We start from the raw sequence: 27,896 nt of genomic DNA, 5'->3' as shown, positions 1-27,896 counted from the left end.
ATTTTAGCAAATAATTTTGGGTCCAACATCCATTCGATGTTGTCGTTGAATTTTCGTGACCTGGTGTCCGCCACTAAATTTAGCTTGCCTGGTAAATAGGCAGCTGATAGCCAAATATGTCTCTCGACACACCATTGCCAGATTATAGCAGTTAATTTGTCGCATGATACTGATTTAATGCCACCCATGTGCTGGATATAAGATACTGCCGTAGTGTTGTCGATCATAATTCTAACATGCACGTGCCGCATACCAGATGCATATGCTTTTAGCCCATAAAAGGCGGCGAGCATTTCCAAAAAGTTAATGCCCAGTGATTGTAGTAGCGATGCCTCTGAGTTAGTCCATCTGCCACCTGTGCTGTCTATGGAGTTAGTAGCTCCCCAGCCTAAAGCACTGGCATCCGTTGCAATGGTTATGTTAGGATTGGTTACGGCGATAGGACTGTGACTGTGCCAAATATTGTCAACCCACCACTGAAGTTCTGATTTGGCTTCAGCGGGTAAATCCATTTTGCGATCATAATGCCCCCTATGAAGGCGTAATGCATGAGTCCTTGCTCTTTGTAGATTTTGATAATGCAAGGGGCCCATGTTGGGCAGCCGGAAATGCTGCTACTATAGAGCCAATAACTCTGGCTACATGCCGTATTCTAGGTTGCGGTGTAGCAATTAAATGGCTACAAGCTTCAATGAGTGAAACTGTTTTGTTTCTGGGCAGAGTGACAGTCATGTGAATCGTGTCAATAGTGAAGCCTAAGTAATCCATGTTAGTAGTAGGCTCCAATATTGATTTATCTGGGTGAAGGATAAAACCCAAAGTTTCAAGGAGTTGTTTAGTGGCTAACACTCCTGCGACAGCTTGTTCCCGTGTTCTTCCTAATATGAGAACATCGTCCAGATAGGCCACTACTAAATGTTTTAGTTCTCTCAATTTCTTCATGGCCACTTTAAGAATTTTCGTAAATAGTCTGGGAGCTGTCGTTAAACCATTGGGCAAAGCTCGGTACTGCCATAGCTGGCCCCTCCAGATAAATTTCAGATATTTAAAGTAATCTTTATGAATGGGTACCAAATAGTAAGCATCTTTGATATCTATGCTTGCCATGTAGTATCCCTTGGAGATCAGTTGTCTGGCAGTGGCAAATGTCTCCATTTTGAAATGTTGATACTCAACAGACTGATTGAGTGATGTCAGATCAATAATAATGCGACATCCACCATCTTTTTTGGTTTTGAGAAAAATATTTGATACAAATTCTTGCGGCTCGTGTGTGGTCATTTCTATGATGCCTTTAGCCACGAGCCGATCAAGTTCAGCTTGTCCTTCTACCTTCTCAACTGCCGAGGGAAGGAACACCCTTTGGGGCATGTGCTGAACTGGCGGTTCTACGCCTGGTTTGAACTCAATTTTGTATCCACTAATACTGTTGAGTATAAACTGATTGTTAGTAAGGGAGCACCAAACATGCTTGAAGAACCTCAAACGTCCCCCTGTTAATACTACACCCTTTGTCTGTGTATGTTGACAGGAACCAGACCCACCTACCTCCATGTTCACTTGTGGGGTCGTTTCCGGTGGGTCTGGCCCAAGGTTGTCCGTGTTGGTGCTGCGGTGGGGCGGCTCATCTTCCCACGGCTCCGCCCTGGGCCCCGCTCTAAAAAAGAGCACTGGGGGTAGTGGGAGGCGGTCACCAGGCTTTCACCAGCTCGGTATCTGCTGGTGGCTGCCGAGGCGTGCGGCCAACTGGGTGTCTTCACCCTGCTCGGTCCTGGCCCTGCCCTCATGAGGCCTACTGGTTTTGCCGCCTCTTCCAACTCCTTGAGCCTTTTGGCCAGATCCGCACCAAATAGCAGCGCCTGTCGTTCGGGCGCTGGAGCTTTACAGAGGCCGGCATATGTTGGGTTGAGGGCAGGCCTGATGTTGTCCCGCCGTAGGTTGTTTAGCTCATACGTGGTGCTGCACATCAGTGCGAGGGCATCCTGCTGCGGTATGGTCAGGTCTTCATCCCCAATGGACCGAGCAAAGGCGGTGACGGCTGCTGAGTGGAGCTTCAGGACTCGCTGCATTTTGACCTCCTGAGCCCTTATTTGCTGCCCCAGCTGGTTCCAGATCTGCCCATTTACCGTCTTGACCCTCAGCGCCTCGCAATTTTCTGGCGCGATGTAGTTGTCAAGGGCCTGCTGGACAGCCTTGTCCTGCAGCGGGTTGTTGGACAGCCTGTTTATAGTTGCCGCCATTCTGGGTGGCAACACCATCCCAGTTGTTGGTGGTGCCGCATATCGGCCCACTACACCCAGTAGCTCTTCTTCCGGCACGCCCGGCATGCTGACGATATCCTCCGCCTGCCCTTGGGATAGGCCAGCCCAGTCCTGGCCTCCCTTACTGCCCTCGAACATAGAGGGTACAGAAGGGTGTGGAGAGGAGGAGGCCAAAGCCCGTCCTCCTGGGAGATGCCGCATCTCCTCATTAATCATACGCTCGAGGAGCTGCCTCATGCAGCTTATCCGAGCGTCTCCCCTTTTCGGTGGGGGAGAGTGTTCCCGTTCCTCCGATTCATCGGAGGACACCGGCCGGTCGGTTTTCTGTGTCGCCTTCCTCCCTGTGCGGGGCGTTGAAATCTGCAGCACTGGGGGCGGCTCGGTGTCGGGTGAGCGGGAGCGTTGAAAAAGCTCCTCCGCTGCGAGAGGCTGCCGTCCCGCTATGGACCCGTCCTCGGGTGGAGTAGGGCAGGCAGTCCTCCTGGCTGGTCGCTTGCGAGAGGCCATTATTCTCTCTAGCGCGACTCTGTAACAAAAAAAAGGCACTTACCTGAGGTCTCGTCTTTATGCTGCAGCTGGAGAGCCTGGCTCCAGCTGCTGCCGCTGTTGCACTGCTCACGTAATGCCGCGCCTGCGCGCTGGGTGGGTTCTTCACGTAGTCACTCACGTGACTCCGAAGTAAAATTGTCATATATACCGACAACGGTAAAAAGAAGGGCGAGTCCAGAACCAGGGGCCACAGTCTTAGAATAAAGGGGAGGCCATTTAAGACTGAGGTGAGAAAAAACTTTTGTGAATTTGTGGAATTCCCTGCCACAGAGGGCAGTGGAGGCCAAATCCACTGGATGGATTTAAGAGAGAGTTAGATAGAGCTCTAGGGGCTAGTAGAATCAAGGGATATGGGGAGAAGGCAGGCAGGGGTTATTGATTGTGGACGATCAGCCATGATCACAATGAATGGCGGTGCTGGCTCGAAGGGTTGAATGGCCTCCTCCTGCGCCTATTTTCTATGTTTCTATGTAAGGCCCCCGACCCAAAATGTCACCTATCCATGATCTCAAGAGATGCTGCCTGACCCTCTGAGTTACCCCAGCATTTTGTGTCTTTCCTTAGTAAATCAGCATCTACAGTCCTTTGTTTCTATAATGAGATTCTTACTTGCAGCAGCATAACATAACTGTATACACAATATACATTGATAATATATAGAAACATTCAATGAATAAATAACCCGATTACTAGTGGGAAAAGTCCTTGGTGCAACCAAAAATAATCCGTAGTTTGGAGTTGAGGTTAGTGTTGTATAGATTTCCAAGAGCCTGCTGGTTGTTGGGAAGAAGCTATTGTTGAAAGAAAGACACAAATTGCTGGTGTCACCAAGCATGCCAGGCAACATCTCTGGAGGATGGGATGTTTTGTCTGAAGATGGGTATTGACCCAAAATATTTGCGGCACAGTGGTGCAGCGGTAGAGACCCGGGTTCAATCCTGATTACGGGTGCTGTCTGTTTGGAGTTTGTACGTTCTCCCTGTGACCATGAGGGTTTTCTCCGAGTGCTCCGGTTTTCTCCCACTCTCCAAAGACGCGTAGGTCTACTGGTTTATTAGCCTTTGTAAATTGTCTCTGGCGATTGTCTCCCGCTGGTCGGCGCGGCCTCAGTGTATTTTTGAACGAAATACATCTCAGAAATGTGACTGGAAGATTTTCTTTGCTCATATTGAAAGTATTCCGCAGGGAAAGCCCATTGCGCATTGAATCAAAGGAATTGATCTCTGCAAGTCCCATTTTGAACCTGTTTCAAGCTGATTCCTGCTTTGGATTTGAAGAAGTACCAGGGGATGTGAATGCACTTTTGATTGAAGCATAATTTAGACCATGCCAAGGTTTGATTGAAACCTGTAATTTGGCCATTGGGCACACGGTATGTCACAGCCTACCTAATCCATGGTTAAATGTATGAAAAGACCTGCTTTTCTGTACTACCTCTGACACCTGTAATAGAGGGTTGTGGAGATTCAGTCTGGGAGGATGTTAACGGTAAGAGCTGTGATTTTTTTTTTCCTTTTGATTGAATTTTGGACTTTGGGGCTTTCATAAATTATAGGATTAGAATGAGTCCATTCAGCCCATCAAGTTTACATCCCCATTCAACCACGGCTGATCTGTCTTCCACTGTCATCCTCAACTTTGGGCAAGGAAGTGCATGAGACCTGGGTTAGGTTTTTGGTGGTTGGAAGATACGGGATGGAAACAGCCCCTCCGACTCACTTGATTTCTGTTATCCCACTTTCACGTCCTGTCCATGCACACCACGGGCAATTTACGGAGGTCAGTTAACCTACAAAACACAGGTCTTTGCGATGTGGGAGGAAACTGGAGTACCCAGAGGAAACCCATGCAGTCCTAAGGAGAAGGTGCAAACTCCGCACAGACAGCACCCAATGTCAGAATTGAACCGGGTCTGTGGCATTGTGAGATAGCAGCTTTATCGTCTGCGCTATCTATGATCAGATCGATAAAACACAAGAGGCTAAAATGATCTTAACTTTGTCCATTTCTAAATTCCTGGCTAATACAGGCTCCTGCTACAGTCTATAACTCCACACAGATATGCTTAAAAAAACAAAGTGCTGTTACATGTAAACAAGATCAGATCCATTCCTCTTGATTTTTAAGTGGGTAAATGGGATTTAAAGGTAAGAGTAATGGTCGGCATGGATACAGTGTCTCAAATGGCTGGTTTCTGTACAGAACAACTCCATAACCACTTTTCTACAAGCATTGGGTGGGGAGGTTGAGCAGGTTAGGACTTTATTCCTTGGTGTGCAGGACGGTGATGTATCTTTAAAGATGTATAAGATCATAAGGGGAATAGATAGGGTCAATGCACAGTCCTTTACTCAGTAGTGGAATCGAGAACTATAGGATTTAGGTTTAAGGTGGGGGGGGGGGAAGATTTAATAGGAACCCGAGTGTCAACTTTAAAAAAAATCCAGAGTAGGGCAATCAAGAGTCAAAGGACATAGGTTTAAGGTGAGTGAGGAAAGATTTAATAAGGAAACTGAGGAGCGCCTTTTTACACAAAGGGGTGTATGGAACGAGGTGCCAGAGGAGGTAGTTGAGGCAGGTACTAACACAACGTTAAGAAACATTTGGACAGGTATGTGGATAAGATAGGTTTAAAGGGAAATGGTCCAAACGCAGGCAAGTGGGACTAGTGTAGATGGGGCTTGTTGGTCGGCATAGGCAAGTTGGGCCGAAGGGCCTGATTCCACACTGTATGACTCTGTGACTATCATACAGCACACACTTTCTTCAACAAACTATTCCATCAATGTTGTTTCATATTGTGATTTTAACACCTGACAGCGTGCAAATTCAAACTGTTTCTCGACTTTGATCTTGGAAGTCTCCTCAGGGAAGATTGAGAGCAATGAAGAAGCTGAACGAGTTGACTCTGTTAGTGGCTGTGTGACAGCAGGAGCTATTTCCCACAGAGAACGCGCTAAGCTTGATCACACCTCTGCCATACTTTCTTCTGACGAGTCTCATTTACTGTCGTTAATGCAGCAACATTTATAGTTTTAGTCTTAGTTTTAGAGATGCTATATGGATGCATCCCACCAAGTTCCCGCTGACCAGCGATCACCCGTTCACTAGTTCTATCCTACAGTGGCGCAGTGGTAGAGTTGCTGCCTTACAGTGTCAGAGACCCGGGTTTGATCCTGACTACGAGTGCTGTCTGCATGGGGATCGCTGATTGGCGCGGACCCAGTGGCTGAAAGGCCTGTTTCCAAGATGTATATTTAAAGACTAAAGTCTAAAGACTTAAAATTCTAAAGTATGGAACTGCCTCCAATGTCAGTATCTCCTTTTGTAATTCAGTGCATATTAGTTACAGTTTGAATTTTAGTTTTAGAGATGCAACACGGCCCACCGACTCTGACAGTGATCCCCGTACACTAACACTATCCTACACGCGAGTGACAATTTACCATTTTTACTAAAGCCAATTAACCCACAAACCAGTATGTCTTCAGAGTGTGGGAGGAAACCAGAGCTCCCGGAGAAAACCCACGGTGTCACAGGGAGAACGTACAAACTGTAGAGACAGCTCCCGTCGTCAAGATTAAACCCAGGTCTTTGGCGCTGTTAGGCAGCAACTCTACCGCTGTTCCCCCCCATAAATACTCCATGCGTACCCCATAAATACAAAAGACAAAAGAGTGCTGGAGTAACGCAGTGGGTCAAGCAACATTTCTGGAGGACCTGGATAGTTGACATTTTGGGTCGAGACGCTTCTTCATCCATTAGAATCCTTGAAAGACAATATCATGTAATTCTTCGAAGGCCAACATGTGTTGTGATCTCATTTGTCACCTGCTCACGTTCCCTGCCTCATACCAACACAGGAAGAGCAATTTTTTAATAACTTTTTTAAAAAAAATTTAAAAGCAGTGTCTATCTCAACCAGAATCTTTCCAATTGGAAAGTGACCCCTGAAGACTGTGGGATGTATTCATTGTCTGATTGAAAGATACAGCATGGAAACAGGCCCTCAGCCCACGGAGTCAATGCCGACCATCGATCACTAGTTCTATGTTATCCCACTTTCGCATCCACTCCCTACACACCAGGGCCAATTAACCTACAAACCCGCACGTCTTTGGGATTGCTGCAAATGTATCCTGCCAAGAAATGTGATTTGCCTACCTCAGTGAAACGGTGGCTCTTTTCAAAACAGGAACTGTGATTGTGCTGAGCAACTAAAAGATGTCTTTACAGACATTTTTAACAGCTCACTCAGCCAGGCAGTAGTGCCCAACTGTCTTAAAAGTGCCACCATCGTTCCTGTCCCGAAGAAACCCAACCCAGCCTGTCTCAATGACTTTCGTCCAGTGGCTCTCACACCCATATTAATGAAGTGTTTTGAGCGGCTGATTATGCAGCATATTAAAAATTGTCTCCCTGCCGACCTAGACCCACTGCAGTTCGCTTATAGAGCCAACACCACAGAGGACGCAGTCTCCACAATACTCAACCTCGCACTATCACATCTCAGCCGGAAGAATACCTATGCCAGGATCCTCTTTATAGACTTCAGCTCCGCTTTTAATACAATCATCCCACAGCAGCTGGTGGAGAAGCTGAAGCTGTTAAAGGTGGATACTGGCACTTGCAACTGGGTCCTTAACTTTTTATCACAACGGCAGCAGACAGTCAGGGTGGGCAGTCGGACATCAAGAACCATCGCTGTGAGCACTGGCTCACCCCAAGGCTGTGTCCTAAGCCCCCTGCTGTTTAGTCTGCTTACACATGACTGTACTGCTAGACTCAGCAACAACTATATCAACAAGTTCGCTGATGACACAACAGTGGTGGGTCTCATCAGCAACAATAATGAGTCGGCGTACAGGATGGAGGTGGAGCTGCTCACAGAATGGTGCAGATCCCACAACCTCACTCTCAATGTGGAAAAAACTAAGGAGATGGTGATCGACTTCAGGAGGGCTGGAAAACAACATCACACTCCGCTGCATATTGATGGAGCTGCTGTGGAGAGGGTCAGCAGTGTGAAGTTCCTAGGACTCCGGATGACCTGACCTCTACGACCAACACCACAGCAGTGATCAAAAGAGCTCAGCAGCGGCTCCACCCTCTCCGGAGACTAAGGAAAGCAGGTCTCCCTACTGCTCATCTAAGGACCTTCTACAGGGGCACCATCGAAAGCATAATGACCTACGGCATCACTTCCTGGTTTGGGAGCTGCAAGGCTTACGAACAACATCAACTCAACAGGATAGTGAAGACAGCCAGCAGGATCATTGGTGCCCCACTCCCTTTCCTGTTGGAGATCTACAAGAAGCGGAGCATCAGTAGAGCCACCTCCATCATCAAGGACCCCTACCACCCATCACACCATATCTTCTCCATTCTGCCATCTGGGAAGAGGTACAGCATCAGCTGAGCAGGATGCTCAGCTTCCCAAAGGCAATAAACTGATAACACTGGTCCCCTCAGGATCGCTCCACACATTTCTTCCATATTTTTTACAGGGCACCTGTCAAAGTAAAGCCACTGTCGGTCGGAATGTCTGTTTTTATTCTATTGTAAATTTTAGGCCTACTTTCTGTTTTTAGACATGGTAATTTTAATTTGTTTTTAAAGCTCTATGTATTTATCCTTTTTTTTACTAACTACACTGAATGGAAACTGATCGAGCAACGTTTTTTTGTTTCCTCTGTGTATGCAAGTACTCAGTGAAAATGATATTAAATAATTACCTGTACTGAATACTGAATCTGAACCTTCTTCTTCTTTCGAGTCCATCTTGTTACAAATGTTGACCTCGCTGTCATCGTCCGTCCTGAAAAGGACGCAAGTTTCCGGCGACAATCAGTGGGAGCCATCACGTCACAATAGATGATGGTGGTAGCAGAATTAGCTCAGGATAGTTCCAGCTTCTGCTATGGGGCCATTTAGAAGTGAAATAGCACCATTCTAAAATTGTAATTGAAACTCGATTAGAAGAACACTTTGGGAACTGCTGGCTCTTTCAGTTTCATGCTGACTTTTCCATCCACAAATCTGACGGTGGCAAAGTGTTTAATTCGCCCAAAAACATTGCAGAACGTGAAGGAAAAGCAGAAAATGGTGCAAACACAGGCAGCATTTGCAGAGAGAGAGAGAGAAACAGTTAACAGTTCGGTATTACGGTGGTGCAGTGGTAGAGTTGCAGCCATACAGCGCCAGAGACCCGGGTTCGATCCCAACTACTGGTGCTCTCTGTACGTAATTTGCACATTCTCCCACGTCGGTTTCCTCCGGGTGTTACGGTTTTCTCCCACACTCCAAAGACGTACAGGATCGTATGTTAATTGGCTGCGGTAAAAATTGTAACTTGTCCCGAGTGTGTCGGATGGCGCTAGTATACGGGGATCACAGACCGTTGTGGACTTAGTGGGCCGAATGGCCTGTTTCCATGCTGTATCTCTAAACGAAACTAAACCGTCGATGATCTATCAGCGGAACAGGTAACAACGAGAGAACGGTGAGGTAGATGGCGATAGGAATGCACATGGCAAAGCGAATATCAATGAATGGGTGAGGCCAGCTCAAATTAGTACTTTAGAGATCCAGTGCGGAAACAGGCCCTTCAACCCACCGAGTCCAAGCCGACCAGCAATCCCATACATTTGTACTATCCTACACACAAGGGACAATTTACAATCTTTTACCAAAACCAATTAACCTACAGACCTGGAGTGTGGGAGGAAACCGGAGCACCTGGAGAAAACCCTTTGCAGACACAGGGAGATGGTACTAACTCCGTACAGACAGCACTCATAGTCAGGATCGAACCCTGATCTGTGGCGCTGTAAGGCAGCAACTCTACCGCTGCGCCACTGTGCATGTCCAATCAAGGACACAATCCATCTCCTCATCCCTGTAACATGTGATCAGACAACCAGCAAAGTTGAGAAGGTGCTGAACATTGGTGGCGTCATTGACTGTTAATGCTGAGTCTCTGGCACGGTGAGACAAGAGCTCCACCACCCGCACCCACATAACAGTGGATAGAATCCATCCTCCCGTGATGCTGCCTGACCCACTAAGTTACTCCAGCACTGTGTCCTTTTGTGCATTAAACGGCACTTGTAGTTCTTTGCTGATGAGCGGTGCCTGGTTTCCTCCAGACGTGACGCTTGGCATTCAGGCCAAAGAGTTCAATCTTGGTTTCATCAGACCGGAGAATCTTGTTTAGGTCCCTTTTGGCAAACTCCAAGCGGGCTGTCATGTGCCTTTTACTGAGGAGTGGCTTCCATCTGGCCACTCTCCCAGAAAGGCCTGATTGGTGGAATGCTGCAGATATAGTTGTCCTTCTGGAAGGTTCTCCCATCTCCACAGAGGAACTCTGGAACTCTGTCAGAGTGACCATCAGGTTCTTGATCTCTTGACCAACATAAGGCTCCCCCGATTGCTCAGTTTGGCCGGGCGGCCAGCTCCATGAAGAGTCCTGGTGGTTCCAAAGTTCTTCCATTTAAGAATGAGGAAGGCCACTGTGCTCTTCGGGACCTGCAATGCTGCAAAATTGTTTTATACCCTTCCCCAGATCTGTGTCTCGACACAATCCTGTCTCGGAGGTCTACGGACAATTCCTTCATCTTCATGGCTTGGTTTTTGCTCTGACATGCACTGTCAACTGTGGGACCTTATATAGACAGGTGTGTGCCTTTCCAAATCATGTCCAATCAATTTAATTTACCACTGGCGGACTCCAGTCAAGTTGTAGAAACATCTCAAGGATAATCAATAGAAACAGGATGAACCTAAGCTCAATTTTGAGTGTCATAGCATATGGTCCGAATACTTATGTAAAAATGATATTTCAGTTATTTATTTTTAATTACTTTGCAAAAATGTATAAACGCCTGTTTTTGTTTCTTCATTCTGGGGTATTGTGCGTAAATTGATGATTTAAAAAATGGATTCAATCCATTTTAAAATAAGGTTGTAACGTAACAAAATGTGGAAAATGTGAAGGGGTCTAAATACTTTCTGAATGCGCTGTAGAAAACTCTCCTGCTGGGTCTTACCCAGGGTAGAGGAATCAAGAACCAGAGGATGTACGACCATATTGTCCAGTCTGAGTAGGTAAAAGGACTTGACCTTTTATGCTGAGACTAAAGCCATCAGCATGGCCATTTTCAGTGTTAGCTGTTCCAGAGTCAGGGATCTGGCTGGTGGCCATCCCCTTAGGTATGTCAGGACAATGCTGACATCCCAGATCTTGGTATATCTAGGTATGGTGGGGTTTGAATTGAAGGTCCCTCTCATCAATTTGGCCACCAGCAGATGAGACCCTATGGCCTGTTGTCCTGGTGCCTGTCTTAGATAGGCTGACAGTGCACTTCTAGCACAATTGATAGTGCTATAGCTCAGACCTTCATCGTGGTGAAGGCTGGCCAGGAACTCCAGTACATTATTTATGGTGGTTGATTCGTAGGTTGTCCCTGTTCTCAAGCAGTATGTTTCCCATTTTCTTATACTGGAGAGATATTGTTTCTTGGTGGAAAGTCGGTGAGATGCTGTCATCGTGTCCATGGTCCTATTTGACAATCCCAGGTCCAGCAAAAATCTGCAACCCAGTAGGTTTATTCTGTCATGGCATGGGTGACTTTCGCCTGATACAGGGTGGATCAGTAGATCTGGTCCGCTAGGAATGGTCATGGGTGTTTGAATGACCCTGTCAAAGAGCACTGGGAACCATGGCTGCGTAGGCCAGTCGGGTACTACCAAAATGTCCGAAGCAGAGTTCATCTGTATTTTGTGAAGTACCTGACTGATGAGGCAGAATGGGGGGAAAGCATAGAGAATTAGTTCCCCCAGTTCAGCGAGAATGCATCCACCGCCGCTGCCTCAGGGTCTGGTTCCCAAGCAACATACATCGGTACCTGGTGATTCAGTCGGGATGCAAAGAGATCGATATCTGGTGTTCCATATTGCTTTGTAATTTCAGCAAATACTTTGAGGTTTAACATCCATTCGGTATTATCATTGAACTTGCGTGACCTGGTGTCTACCACTGTATTTAGCTTACCTGGTAGGTAAGTTGCTGATAGCCAAATATGTTTGTCGACACACCATTGCCAGATTGTGTTGATCAAATTATCACATGATATCGATTTTATCCCACCCATATGGTTAATATAGGCCACCACTGTGGTATTGTCAATTTGTAAACGAACATGCAAATGGTGCATATTTGAACAATATGCTTTTAACCCATAGAACGCATCCAACGTTTCCAAATTGTTTATGCCCAGTGTCTGTAGTAGTGATGATTCTAGATTAGTCCATCTACCACCTGTACTGGACATGGGTTATTGATAATGATGTGACTGGAACTATGCCAAATGTTCTCTTTCCACCAATGTAACTCTGATATTGCTTCAATAGGCAATTTCATGGTTCGGTCAAAGTGGCCTGTATGTTGTTTAAACACTAGCACCTTTGCTATTTGTAAGTTTTGATAATGCAAAGGTCCAAACTGGGTAGCTAGTAATGCTGCTACTAATTTTCCAATTACTCTTGCCACTTGTCGAATGGTTGGTCGATTGTTAACCATTCATTTGTTACAGGTTTGTACCAATTCTGCTGATTTTTCTTTTGGCAACGTTACAGACATGTGGACTGAGTTAATTGAGAATACCAGATAGTCCATAGTTGTGGATGGCGTCAACTTAGATTTATCTGGATGCATGACAAAGCCCAAGGTTTAAATAAATGTTTAGTAGCTAATACTGCTGAATTAGCTAATTCCATGGTTTTGCCTATTATCAAAATATCATCAAGACATGCCATGACAATATCTTTCCTTAATATTGCCAGGACTGGTTTTAATATCTTGATAAACAGTCTTGGGGCTGATGTTAGTCCATTAGTCAATGATTTGTACTGCCATAGTTGCCCCATCCAGGTAAATTGTAGGTATCTATGATGATCCTTATGAATGGGTACTGAATAGTATGCATCTTTTAAGTTGATGCTTGACATAAAGTATCCTTTGGAAATCAATTGTTTGGCAGTCACAAATGTTTCCATTTTAAAGTGTGTATACCTAAGGAAAGTATTCAATGTGGTTAAGTCAATGATGATGCGACATCCACCATCTTTTTTGGTTTTAGTAAGTATATTTAACACGAATTCCAAAGGTTCATGTTTAGATTTCTCTATGATTCCCTTTGTATGTAACCTCACCAGTTCTGCTTGTCCCTCACGTTTTTCTTTTAGTGAGAGGGTAAAACCCCTTTGGGGTGCATGCTGAACTGGTGGCATGTTTTCTTGAATGAATTCAATTTTATATTCTTGAATACTTTTAGTATAGAACTATCAAGTGTGATAGTCCTCCATGCTTCCAAAAACAGGTGTAGTTTCCCCCCTGTTAGCACAATCCCCCCACCTTTTTATGTACTGGTAGGAACCAGACCCACCTACCTCCATTGTTATTGGTGGTGTGTTCATTCTTTGGTTTCTGGTTCCTTGTCTGTCGGGGTGGTGCTGTTGGTGGGTGGCGCATTTTCCATGGGGCCCGCTCTGGGCCCTGCCCTGAAAAGACTTCCGGGGATGGTATGCGGGCCCCGAGCTTTCACCAGTACCATGAAGTAGACGCCTACTGGTGGATGCATAGAGGTACTGCCGTCTGGGTTGCGTGGTTCTGCTCGTTCCGGGTCCTGCCCTCATGAGGCCAAATGCCTTGGATTCTTCGTCCAGATCTTTGACTTGTTTTGGTAAGTCTTTGCCAAATAGCAGGATCTGTGGTTCTGAGGTCTGCGTTCTACACAGTCCTCTGAATTTTGGGTTGAGGACAGGTCTTATGGCCTCCTTCCGGAGGTTGTTAATCTCATCCTGTGTGTTGCACAGTAGAGCCAGGGTGTTTTGTTGGTTTGTTATCATGCCAACCCTGTCCACGGAACGAGCATACGAAGTGATAGCCGACGTCATGAGCTTCAGTATCTTTTGCAATTTAAGTTCTTGGGTTCTGATACCCTGCCCAATGTACCCCCAGATTTGACTATTAACGGAAGGCACATTGAGCAAAATGCAATTTTGGGGAGGCGTGTAAAAGTCCAACGCCTCATTGACTACCTGTTCTTGGAGTGGTTTAAAGGACAGGTAGTCAATGCTGGCCGCCAGTTTAGGCTGTAACGGCCGTCCCGCTCGCGGTGTTGCAGCGTAGCGGTTCACCACTCCCAGCAGCTCTTCCTGATCCTGTACCCCATGCATACTCCCGGTTTCTTCAGCCAGTGACCCCTGTTCTTGACCAGCCCAATCCTGGTCGCCAACGCTCCCCTCTGCTGAGGGAGATGCAATGGCCAGTGCTTGATAGTGCACTGGAGCGGGAGTGCTTGTGCTCCCTTGGCGAGCTTGCCCCATCTCCCGGAGCAAGTCTCGCTGGAGCATTTGCTCCACGAGCCTTTCCATACGGCTCAAAACGGCCACCTTTTGCCGCTCTCGGGCGGTGAGTCTACCGCGCCGGACTCGTCTGAGTAAATCGGCCGGTCCGACTTCCGATTTGCCTTACCTTCAGCCCGCTGCGGTTGTTCGAGCTGTGCTGGCGGCGCTGGGCTTGGCTCGGAAATGTTGTCGGTGACTGAGGACCGCAGCGTGTGCGGTCCAGGTGCCACCGGTCGCCCCCCACTGCTGAAACCCTCCTGGTCCATTGCAGTTGGACCGGATACGACCTTCCTTGGTGTTTTCCCTTGTTCATGTTCCTGTTGAAGTAAAACAGAACAAGGGTTCCAAAACAGATGATCTCAGAGTAAGTTTACTTACCTGGAGGTCCCGTTTTCAAACTTGTTGCGGGAGAGCTCGTACTCCCGTCCGTCGCTGTGCTCTGCGTGAGACGCTATGTCGCGCATGCGTGCTGGCAGGGTCTTCACGTAGTCACTCACGTGACTCCAAAGTAAAATGAAATCTTGTGTATCGCACTTTCATTTCATGCAGTGTTGATGTTGTGGAACCCAAGGACACATTCTATTATAAAATGTCCCGTCCACCATGAAATATACCACGAAACAGACAGCACTTACGCTGACCTTTGGAATATTGAGCTTTGGGGATCATTGTGAAAACCACTGTACTGAAGGATAATAACTTTTCGTTCTCCGTTGCACTTTGAAAGGTTAAAAAGGTGGACATTTATATTGCAATATTGCGTGTCTTTTGCATTCAATGAACCTCTTTGACGTGACTTATTGTGGTGTTGCAAACTCCCACAGACAGCAATGTAACAACAATGACTCCATGAATAGCTCCAACCAAGACCACAATAAACTATAGAGAGTTGTGAACATAACCCAGACCATCACTCAAACCAACCTTCCTTCTATTGACTCCATTTATACCTCACACTGCCACGGCAAGGCCACCAGCAAAATCAAGGACCAGTCTCATCCCGTTCACTTCTTCTCCTCCCCTCTCCCATCAGACATGAGGTACTGAAGTGGGAAAACACACACCTCCAAACTCAGGGACAGTTTCTTCTCAGCTGTTATCAGGCATCCTGTCACCAACTAGACCGCAGTCATGACCTATCATTTACCTCATTGGAGACCCTCAGACTGTCTTTCATCGGACTTTACTGGACTTTATCTTGCATTAGGTTCATTAGAGTTTACAGAGATACAGCATGGAAACAGGTCGACAAAAATGCTGGGGAAACTCAGCGGATGAGGCAGCATCTATGGAGCGAAGGAAATAGGCAACGTTTCGGGTCGAAACCTTTGTCTACCTTCAATTTTCCAGCATCTGCAGTTCAGCATCTGCAGTTCCGTAAACATGGAACCAGGTCCTTCAGCCCACTGAGTCCGCTCCGACCAGCGATCACCCGGTACACTAGCGCTATCCTACACACTCGAGACAATTTACAATTTTTACCAAAGCCAATTAACCTACAAACCTGTACGTCTTTGGAGTCTGGGCGAAAACCGGAGCACCCATAGAAAACCCACGAGGTTAAGGGGATAACGCACCAACGGTGTGATCGCTAATTGGTGCGGAGTTAGTGGGCTGAATAGCCTGTTTCCACTCTGTGTCTCTAAACTAATGTAAGTTGAACTAAATCGTTTGTGTGCGTTTTGTGACTGTAAATTGTCGCAGATGAAATGCTGAGGTGTGATAAGGAATAAAGTCATGTGCCCTCGAGCTGTAATTGAAGTGGGATGTGTATTGCTGGCGACACTGAGGTAGATATTATCATTCTGAAGGGTAGCAGTCCAGTAGAGACTGTCAATGCTACGCATACTTGCCTGTATGTGATGTATGTGCCTGTCAAGGGTAGCTGTAAGGCAGCACTTGAGCTGAACCAAGCTTTGCCAGCTCAGTTAGCTTCCACGCAAAGCCTTTGTGTACCGTAGACTGAATAAAAACTGGTAGCACATCACGTGTGTTGAGCACTCGCTTGTGAAAAGGAATTATCCTGTCACTGCATGAGTTACCCAGGGAAGGAGTTTCAAATGCAGACCTGCTAAGATGTATAATTCCCTCTTCACGACTCTTATGTGGAGACAGTTATCAGATTTCAGGCTGAAGAAGCATCCCAATCGAAAATTTGGCATCATTTTTTCCAAAGCAGAGATTGGCAGATTATTGATTAGAAAGCTTAAGTTTATTTTAATTTATCGTGAGGTACAATGAAAAGTTTTTGTTGCGTGCTAACCAATCAGCAGAAAGACAATACATGATTACAATCGAACCATTCACAGTGTACAGATGTATGATAAAGGGAATAACGTTTAGTGCAAGATAAAGTCCAGTAAAGTCCGATCAAAGATCAGTCTATCGGTCTCCAATGAAGTAAATAGTAGCTCAGAACTACTCTCTAGTTAATGGTCGGGAGGTTCAGTTATAGGGAGCAGGCAGGAGAATGGGGTTGAGAGGGAAAGATAGATCAGCCATGATTGAATGGTGGAGTAGACTCGATAGGCATGCATGGTTTAATTCTGCTCCTACAGTATGACTTATGAACATGTGCGGGCTGAAGGACTTGTTCCTGTACAGAAACAAAGACCTGCAGATGCTGGTTAATACACCAAAGAACACAAACTGCAGGAGTAACTCAGCAGGTCAGGCAGCATCTCTGGAGAACATGGAGATGAGAGAAAGGGTCTCGACCCAAAACCTCACCTATCCATGTTCTCTGGAGATGCTGCTTGGTCTGTTCCTGTGCTGTGATGTGCTGTTCCATGTTCAATGTTCCATTTCTCTCCACAGATGCTGTCTGATCTGCTGAGTTAGTTCCTTTCAAAGTTGTGTTTTTTCCTGTCAGATTTTTACCCCCACATTTTTACTAAATTTGTAAAATCATGTTCAATTCATTTAGTTTAGTATATTTTGGTATAGAGATACAGCGCGGAAACAGGCCATTCGGCCCACATAGTCCGCGTCGACCAATGATCTCCACACACTATCACTATCCGACACACTAGGGACAATTTACGCTTATACCCAGCCAATTAACTTACAAACCTGTGCATCTTTGGCGTGTGGGAGGAAACCGAAGATCTCAGAGAAAACCCACCCGGTCACGGGGAGAGCGTAAAAACTCCATACAGACAGCACCCGTAGTCAGGATCGAACCCAGGTCGCTGGCGCTGTGAGGCAGCAACTCTATCGCTGCGACACCGTCCATTTAAGGACTAGGAATCCCTGCTGGAGAGATTCCTATTGGCCAGAAAATAGATTTTTTTTAATCAATCTGATTCATGGAGGGGGTTAGGGCTCTTTAGTCCTGCAGGGATTCAATGCAAACCCACATGTACTTTGCTATGTTTAAGATCACTACCTGTAAGATCTGCTGCAAGGCTTTCAACAATGAATGAGTCAAATGTGGAAGGTTTAATTGGGTAACATATCATCAAGAGACACCCTCAGGTTCATAGTGCGTTCCAACTACATTTCCCTTTAATCCGCTCTTGGGTCCAACTGTGCCTAATTGCTAGTGTTGTTGCTAAAAGTAGCTTATTTGTGTTTCCAAATGGTTGAATGGGAAGAACTAACGGTGATAATGATGTTGGTAATTGTGTCCCTTCACCTTCCCCTTGTATCTTCCATTGATAACATGCCCAGCGTTTGCTGCTGTTTGAAATGTCACTCAAACGACAATGCTTAAAGGTTACCAAAGGCAGCTAACGCACTGTATGAGCTTCACTACAACCTCGAAATAAGATGGGAACTACATAGGCTTGGGGGCATTGGGTTTGTCTTTCTGCACTATTATTGTTAATGTGTATGTATGTATGTATGTGAATATATATATTCCGTATTGTATATATATATATATGTGTGTATATATATATTTATATATATATATATATATATATAGTGTGTGTGTATGTGTATATATATATATATCAATATATATATACAACAACAAAAATTCAATGTATATATTGCTGAACCAGACTCTATGACTCCAATTGAAAACATACATAAGTACACCTGGTGTGAATGAACAGCTTAGTACCCATCCATGTCACTTATCCATGTCCTCCTGAGAAGCTGCTGAGTTACTCCCACATATTATGTCTGTACACCAGTAGAGTCATAGAGTGATGCAGCATGGAAGCAGGCCCTTCGGCCCAACTAGCCCACACCGACCAAGGTGCCCCTTTGTGTCTTTTTGTGTAAACCAGTATCTGCACTAAAGATTGTCTATAGACTGCGGATGGAGTCACATTAATGACCTTCACATCCAGTGGTATATTTGATCTTATTCTCGCTCTCTGTTTCTGCAGGTTTTCCGCGCTGCACCATGCTGCCCTCAATGGGAACACTGAGCTCATCTCGATGTTGATCGAATCCCAGGCTTTGGTCGATATCAAGGACAACAAAGGTGATCAATCAATTAATCTCTAGTTCTCTGGCTTCAATCTACTCTTCCGACAAACTCCAATAGACTTGCTGATTTTCCTGGGGCAGGAACACACCACACTGCACAAGGGCTCTGGAAACTCCAGCTCACTTGTGATTCCAATGGTTGATTGGGAGGTGCTGAGAGTGAGAATGATGTTGGTATTTGCCGAACCAGGCTGTGTGTTCTACAACAAACGAGGAACTAGGAGACGCACTAAAAGTTGGCACAAAGTGCTGGAGTAATTTAGCAGGTCAGGCTGCCTGCACTTTGTGTCCTTTTTATTTGCAAACAAGCATCTGCAGTTCCTTGAATGCCATTGTGTCCATTTTCCATCCCGTTGTATCTTGCAGTAATAACAGTATTGCTTCTGTTTGAAAAGTCCATTCGAAAGACAATGTTTCAAGGTCACAAAACTAAGCCAGCTAACGTTTTTAGCTTATTACTAGTGTTGCACTACGGCACAACAGTTAGTTTAGTTTAGTTAGTTTTGTTTTGTTTGATATAGTTTAGTTTAGTTTGGTTTAGTTTAGTTTATTGTCGCATGTATCGAGGTACAGTGAAAAGCTTTTTTGTTCTGTGCTATCGAGACAATGAAAGATTATACATGGTTACATTCAAGCTATCCCCAGTGCACAGATACAAGGTGAAGGGAAGAGCGGTTAGTGCAAGATAAAGTCCAGTCAAGTCTGATTAAAGATTGGCTGAGGGTCTCCAATGAGGTGGATGGGAGGTCAGGACCGCACTCTAGCTGGTGAGTGGACAGTTCAGTTACCTAATAACAGCTGGGAAGAAATTGTCCCTGAATCTGGATGTGCGTGTTTTCAAACTTCTGTACCTTGTGACTGATGGGAGAGGGGTGAGGAGGATATGGATATGCTGGGAATGGAGGGATGATGTGCAGGCAGAGGGGATTACAATTAACCTCGCATTGTAAGAGCTAGCACGGTCCCAACTTTAACAGCATCATATTCGGCATGGACATTATGGGCCACGGGGACTGTTCCTGTACTGGACTGTTCTATGTTCTAATGGGCAGTTAGTGCTGGCCTTGCCAACGATAGGTTCTTTCCATGAATTAATTAAAAAATAGGATTGTGACGCAATCAATATTAGTTCTGGGTCTCTACGACTTAATATTAGGATACCTTTCACATCCCGATCTGAACATTTCAAAGCACCACACAGCCACGTGAAGATTTGTGATGTCTAGATACTGTCACAGTTTGGAAACATGGTGGTCAATATGTGCACAGCAAGCTCCCAAAGACACAATAGTGACAATAACCAAAAATATCTATTTTCAACCATATTAAGTGTATTCTCAACTCCTGGGAGAGGAACTTGAACCTTTAACCTTCTGAAGCTCTTAAGGATCCCATTGTCATGGAAACAGAGAGGTGGATTGAAGATGTTACAATGGGAATACCCGTGAATAGATTCCTGTGGATTTCCAGTGCTGGAGTATGAACATGTAACCTCCCGTTGGCCTTAAATCGTACATTAAAAATGCACAATCTTCATCAAATCTTCATGAAGTTTCAAAAGCAGAGTAAATTGAAGATAATCGAATATTCAGAGGAGGAAATTAATCACTTGGTGAAAAATGTGTTCACAAATTTCCCACCTCTCTGCATTGAAATACGGAGATGTAATGCACTTCATAAATCTTCTCCATTTAGATAAGATTATTGACGATTTTACATTCCACGTTCTTGATTTAGCTTAGCTGAGCTCAGAGAAACAGAGTGGAAACAGACCCTTCAGCCCACCGAGTCCATGCCGACCAGCAATCACTCGTACACTAGTTCTATCCTACACACGAGGGACAATTTACAGAAGCCAATTAATCTACAAACCTGCACGTCTTTGGAATGTGGGAATTTGGAAACTGGAGCACCCAGAGAAGCCCCATGCGGTCACGGGGAAAACGTACAGACAGCACCCGTAGTCAGGATCGAACCCAGGTGTTGTAAGGCAGCAACTCTACCACTGTGTCACTGTGCCGCCCTTGACATTCCAGAATTTTATCCATGTCACCAGTTCGTAGAAACATGACCTTTTAAAACATTTTGTACTAGTCAGTGTATGAGAAATAGTCCATTTTTCTTTTCACATAACATGCCATTCATGGGAAAGTGAAACACATCAATCAAACAGAGAGCTTGGAGGGGAGGCAAAGATGTATCTAGATAGCCATGGGAAAGTCCTGGCGAATTGAGTTCAAATCCCATAGCAGATGGTGATAAACTCAAATTTGAATTCTGGAATAAAAATATGGGCAACACAATGGTGCAGTGGTATAGTTGCTGCCTCACAGCACCCGAGCCCCGGGTTCAATCCTGGCTACGGGTGCTGTCTGTACGGAGTTTGTATGTTCTCACTGGGACCACGTGGGTTTTCTTCGGGTGCTCCGGTTTCCTCCCACACTCCTAAGACGTGCAGGTTTGCAGGTTAATTGGCTTCATTGAAATTGTAAGTTCTTTCTCATGTGTGGGACAGTGCCAGCGGTCATCGTTGGCCGGTGTGAACTCGGGTGGCCTGTTTCCCCGCTGTATCTCTAAAGTCTGAAGGACTTTGAGTCCTATTGTGATGTCCTTCTGGTCTTGTGTTACAGCGATGAGACCGCTGCACTATGCAGCTTGGCAGGGGAAGGCAGAACCGATGAAGATGCTTCTGAAGGCGGCCTCCAGTGTCAACTCACAGTCGGAGGAAGGACAGATCCCGTTGCATCTCGCGGCTCAGCACGGACACTACGAAGTGGTGAGGAGGGAATGTTTTTTCTTTGTTCCTCTCTAGACTGGGATGTGAGGGTGATTAAATTACACTTGCACCTAACTGTTTTATTGGGGGTAAAGATTGTTTCCTGGGGATTTTAGGACAGACTGCAGGCACACCAGAACTCTTTGTTTAGCTTAGTTTAGTTTAGAAATTCAGCGTGGAAACAGGCCCACCAAGTTCACGCCGACCAGCGATCACCCCAAACACCAGCACTATCTACACATGAGGGACAATTTACATTTTACAGAAGCCAATTAACCTACAAACCTGTACCTCTTTGTACCAAAAACCCATGCAGTCACAGGGAGAACGTACAAAGTCCATACAGACAGCAGCGGAGATCAAACCTGGGTCTTTGGCACTGAGGCAGCAACTCTACCGCTGCGCCACTGTTCGGCCCTTGCAACCTTGTGTAGACCTCCTTACATTGTAGATCGTGGTGCAATGTCCCCACTTGGTCTAGCAGGAGAAGATAATCGGTAAATAAACCGGTGGGCAGAGGAAGAAAATATTGTTTTGCAACAGTGAATTGTTGTGTGCTGGAACAGGTGATCTAAACAAGAGTAGAAGCAAGTTGAAAAGAGACTATATAAGGGGTTTAAGAAAGAACTGCAGATGCTGGAAGATCGAAGGTAGACAAAAATGCTGGAGAAATCTCCCAGTGGTTCAGCACTCCAACTCCCCCTCCCATTCTGAATCCGACCTTTCTGTCCTCGGCCACTTCCATGGCCAGTCATTGGAATCTCGACTCCTACTTGGTCTCATTTGCCACAAGTTTTTCCTTTTGAAAGTGGCTGAAGAATGACATGAAATTTCTTCCCAACAGGAACAAAATGCCGAGGAAAGTTAACTCCCTCCACTGCGATGCTGTTTTTGAAATACCATAAAATGTCAATGATTTAGTTTGTCAAATGGTGCCTTGCGTCTTATATATATATATATATATATATATATGTAAGTGTAGATATATACATGTAAGTGGGGGGGGAGTTACTTGAAATTAGAAAGATTAACGTCAATACTGCTGGGTGGTAAGCTGTGTTACTCCACCATTTACAGTATATATATATATATGTATGTGTATATATGTGTGTGTATACATACATACGTGTGTGTGTGTGTGTGTGTGTGTGTGTGTGTGTGTGTGTGTGTGTGTGTATATGTGTGTGTGTGTGTATGTGTGTGTGTGTATATATGTGTGTGTACGTATGTGTATATATATAATCTAAATCATTAAGGCAAAAGTGATTTTTTTTTTCAAACGCGCGGAATGTCCTTTCCTGAAGATGCGACATATACCAGTGCAATTATTCTCTGATTTTTACTGTAAATCCTCCAAATCCTGAGTGACTTCCCATCACAGCTGCTGTGTGACGTTCAGGAGACCAAGGGGAGCCAAGAAGATGCCGTCAGGAAGAATTTAGTTGACGCACTGCAGAGGTCTCTGGCCAATGTGAAGGGTTTGTCACACAGCCCGACGTGGATGCAATGGCTTCTGGACATGAAACTGCAGAGAGTAGTGGATTTAGCCCAGTCCAGCACACAGACCAGATCCCCCAACATTGACTCCATCTACACTTCACACTGTGGGCAGCACGGTGGCGCAGAGGTAGAGTTGTTGTCCTACAGCGTCAGTGACCTGGGTTCGATCCTGACTACAGGTGCTGTCTGTCCAGAGTTTGTACGTTCTCAACGTGACCTGCGTGGGTTTTCCCAGGGATCTCTGGTTTCTCCCCATACTCTAAAGACGTACAGGTTTATGGGCTAATTGGCCTTGGTAAAATTGTAAATCATCCCTGGTGTGTAGGATAGTGTTCGTTGGCACGGACTCGGTAGGCCGAAGGGCATATTTCCGCACTGAATCTCTAAACCACACAAAACAAAATCTTCCCCACCCGGTCATTCCTCCTTCACTTCCCTCCTGTCGAGCAGAAGGAACAGAAGTTTGAAAGCGCACACCACCAGACTCAGGAACAGCTTCTTCCCCTCTGTTATTAGGCTTCTGAACAGTCCTTCCATAAGCTAGTGTATTGTCCGATTCACCTCTGCCCCATTCCAGACATTGGACTTTGTCCATGGAACTGACGGACTATAATGCTGAGAACTATATTCTGCACTCTGTGTATTCTGCACCCTTTGCTCGACGTATTGTACTTACGTTTGACATTAATGTATTTATATATAGTGTATCTGTTCTGATTGAATGGCATGCAAGACAAAGCTTTCCACTGTACCTCGGTATATGTGACAATGTAAACTGAGACCTAAACCTAGCATGCAGAACAAACCCTTTCACTATACTTTGGTACATGTGACAATAATAAACCTAAACCCAAAATGAAAGAGTGTCTGGTGAGCTTGTCGCACGTTCCGATCACCCAGATCTCCAGCTCAGTGATGTTGAAGGGCTTTTTGCTGCACGCTATAATGCTACCCCATTGCTGGAGTAACTCAACGGGTCAGGCAGCATCTCTGGAGGAACATGGATAGCTTTGTTTCCAGTTGAGACCCTTCAGATTAATTATAGTAAGGGTGTGGAAGCTGGAAGAGAGGTGGGGGCAGAACATAGAACCATAGAAAGTAGGTGCAGGAGGAAGCCATTCGGCTCTTCGAGTCAGCACTGCCATTCATTGTGATCATGGCTGATCATCCCAAATCAATAACCCGTGCCTGCCTTCTCCCCATATCCCTTGATCAGATCGACCCGAAACGTCACCTATTTTGCTTCTCCAGAGGTGCTGCCTGAACCACTGAGTTACTCCAGCATTTTGTGCCTATCTTCAATGTAAACAAGCATCTGCAGTTCTAGTTTACTGCAGTGCTGAAAACCTACACAGTCACAGGGAGAGTGTACAAAGTCCATACCGACGGGATTTAACCTGGGTTTCTGGCACAGATAAGGCAGCAACTACTAGTGTGTCACTGTGCCGCCCATAACAATCTTGTAAATCAATCAATATTTCTGGCTGCACTAACGATTTTCTGCACTTTTTCACCTTTTCCTACATTCTACCATTTGTACTTTTATTTGCCTTGATTGCATTAATGTGTTGTATTATCTGGTTTGTTTGGATCGCATGCAAACAAAAGCTTTTCACTGTATCCTGGTACACATGACAACAGTAATAAACCTAAATCCAGACCTTTGGAGCTTAAAGTCAAGCTTAACTAGAAGACTGTACAACTGAGGAACATTACACAAAAAATATATCCTTTCATATTACTGCAGTTATTAGTTAATCCTTTAATGCATGTAAAAATCAAATGTAAATAGCAAAATAGTACTGATTAACTCCTGTTGCAGTCAACATACTACAAAATATTTCATAATGTGGGCATCACTGATAATATTAAATGTATTATGGTCTGTATATGAATAATTCTGACTAATGCAGAGTTGTGCTTCATCTGTATAAAGGCAGATTTTAATGTATTATAATCCAGTGACTTTAGATGTTTGCCCACTGTTCATGACTTTTGCATTTTAAAATTGATTTATCTCAGTTATGCTAACTTTGCATGGCCCAAATGTACACATTTGACAAGCAACCAAGCAACCCCAGTAGATTTTAGACTTCACACTTTAGAGATACAGCGCGGAAACAGGCCCTTCGTCCCGCCGAGTCTGCCCCCGACCAGCCCGTACACTATTCTATTCACACTATGGACAATTTTACAATTTTTATGGAAACCAATTAACCTACAAACCTGTAAATCTTTGGAGTGTGGGTGGAAACCGGAGCACCCGGAGAAACCCACTTGGTCACAGGGAGAATGTACAAACCCCGTAGTCAGGATCGAACCCGGGTCTCTTGCGCTGTGAGAGAGCATCTCTACCTCTGTACCACTGTGCCGCCTTACTTAGTGTCAACAAAAATACTTTGACTTCCTTTGGTTCTTTTTCCTTTTCCATGTTAATTTTCTCTTATCTCTCTCCAGCCCAAACCCATCAAGCTCTTGCTGTGCTGGTCAGACCCATGCCAATATGCACACTGACAGAGTTGGTAGAGTTGCTCCCTCACAGCAACAGAGACCCGGGTTCGATCCTAACATCTGTGCTGTCTGTGCGGAGTTTGCACGTTCCCCCTGTAACCAAGTGGGTTTCCACCGGGTGCTCCAGTTTTCTCCCACATTCCAAAGACGTGCAGCTTTTTTAAGTTACTTGGCCTCTGTAAAATGTTGTCTAGTGTGTAGCGAGTGGACAAGAAAATGGGATAACATAGAATTGTTTTGAACAGGTAATCAATGATCGGCATGGACTCTATGGGTCCGACGGCCTGTTTCCATGCCGTGTCCCTAAATTAAAAAACAACAAGAAACATCACACCCAATTAGAGTTTAGTGATACACTGTGGAAACAGGCCCTTTGGCCCACTGAGTCCACACTGACCATTGATCACCAGTAAATCAGTTCTATGTTATCTCACTTTCGGATCCCTAGGTCAAAATGTTTTTCCTTTGGTGGAAATATCAAAGTCTAGAGTGTATAACTTTTAAGGTAAGAAGGGCAAAGTTTAAAGGAGCTATGCGGGGCAATTTTTTTACAGATTGTGGCAGCATCCCTGAAGAACATGGGGAGGTGCGGTTTCGGGTCGGATGTCTGAAGAAGGGTCTCAACCCGAAACGTCACCCACCCATGTTCTCCAGGGATGCAGCCTGACCCACTGAGATCCCCCAGCACTATGTGGCCAGTTCCTGTGCTGTATTGCTCTATCATCTATGTTTTATGCTGTAATTCCTTGGAGGCTCCCTTTACACCCATTGATGTTTTACCTCCTGATGTTATATCAGCGGGATGGGGAGCAGCGATCAGGCACCAAGCTAAGCACATCTCCTTTCTCTTCTCCTCTGTTAGTCCGAGATGCTGCTGCAACATCAGTCAAACCCATGCATCGTCGATATCGCTGGCAAGACACCCTTGGACCTTGCCTGTGAATTTGGCAGAGTTGGGGTAAGTTTTGAACAATAAGTTGTTAAATACTATCACCTTGCGCTGCCTCCAGCTGGAATTAACAACAGCACTCTCATATGACTAAGTAACAATGTTGCGGGTATGGATTAAGTCTGAAGGCACTAAGTGGAAAAGCACTGAACTCAAAGACCAATATCTTCAACCATACATCATTGTCCTAATGGCGAGCTCTGTACCAATTGCAAAAGGTGATGACAGTAATGTACTCTGAATCTTTGGGACTGTTGCCCAGACATGAGGCTGCAATCCCTCACCACTGGGGCAGGAGATACATGGGGACTTCCAGAGACCAGAGACTCAATACCCTTTTGACAAGCTCGTTTCATAATGTAGTCCAAAAATCCAAGATACAAGTGTGCTTTGCCCGATCAGAAGCTGATTAGGTTGGGGTCAAGCTGGGTTAGATCATGCCATGTGATCCTGAGCCAATTCTGTGCTTTTAGCTTAGCTTCGAGATACAACATGGAAACAGGCCCTTCGACCCACAAAGTCCATGCTGACCATCAATCAATTGCTCACACTTGTTCAATGTTAGCCCACCTTCACATCCACTCCCTACACACTAGGGGCAAGTTTACAGAGGCCAATTAACCTACCAATCCACACGCCTTTGGAGTGTGGGATGAAGCTGGAGCACCCGGAGGAAACGTGCAAACTCCACACACACAGCAGCTGAGGTCAGGATCAAACCCGGGTCTCTTGCACTGTGAGGCAGCAGTTCTACCTGTTGTGTTACTGCACTGCCCGATCCAAGTCAGCATGATTAGCGCAATTTTCTTGTATGTCTTTCCTTAATTCCTCTGGGCGCTATTTTCTTCGGGTTTTTTTGGTTTCCTGGTCCTCCAAAATATTCCAAATGGAATTTAAACTGGAGGCTTTGGTTTCCTCCCACATCCCTGAGACGAGCAGGCTCTCCTTGGGAGTTAATTGGCCCTGTGTAAGTTGCCTCTAGTGTTTAGGGAGTGAACGAGAAAGTGGAATGAGTGTAAACGGGTGATGGATGGTCTGTGTGGACTCGATGGGCCGAAGGGCCGGATTCCATGCTGCAGATCTAAACTATTTCACTTGGGTAGCTTACAACCCAGCGGTATGAACATTGAATTCTCTAATTTTAAGTAATTTCATCCCCTCCTCTCCCCACTTCCTCCTTGTGGCCTTCCTCCTCCAGAGTCATTTTACCTGTTCTACTGCTCTCCACATTGTTTCTCTAGAGATCACACCATCCCTAGCCATAGAAACATAGAAACATAAATTAGGTGCAGGAGTAGGCCATTCGGCCCTTCGAGCCTGCACCGCCATTTAATATGATCATGGCTGATCATCCAACTCAGTATCCCGTACCTGCCTTCTCTCCATACCCCCTGATCCCCTTAGCCACAAGGGCCACATCTAACTCCCTCTTAAATATAGCCAATGAACTGGCCTCAACTACCCTCTGTGGCAGAGAGTTCCAGAGATTCACCCATCA

General features: G+C 45.4%; 1 protein-coding gene across 2 annotated transcripts in view; it reads left to right on the top strand.

Moving 5' to 3' along the window:
- Window positions 1-27,896, top strand: part of caskin1 (CASK interacting protein 1) — a 379,139-nt gene that overhangs the window by 242,320 nt on the left and 108,923 nt on the right. For both annotated transcript variants that reach the window (XM_055651672.1, XM_055651671.1), the window contains exons 3-5: window positions 18,560-18,657; window positions 21,293-21,438; window positions 26,312-26,407. In XM_055651672.1, coding sequence (XP_055507647.1) covers window positions 18,560-18,657; window positions 21,293-21,438; window positions 26,312-26,407 — 340 coding nt within the window. The remainder of the gene's footprint in view (window positions 1-18,559; window positions 18,658-21,292; window positions 21,439-26,311; window positions 26,408-27,896) is intronic.

The sequence above is a fragment of the Leucoraja erinacea genome, chromosome 20 (assembly GCF_028641065.1).
Source record: "Leucoraja erinacea ecotype New England chromosome 20, Leri_hhj_1, whole genome shotgun sequence".
NCBI lineage: Eukaryota > Metazoa > Chordata > Chondrichthyes > Rajiformes > Rajidae > Leucoraja > Leucoraja erinaceus.
Note: the sequence above shows the minus strand (reverse complement) of the source record. Positions and strands in the feature narration are given on the sequence as shown.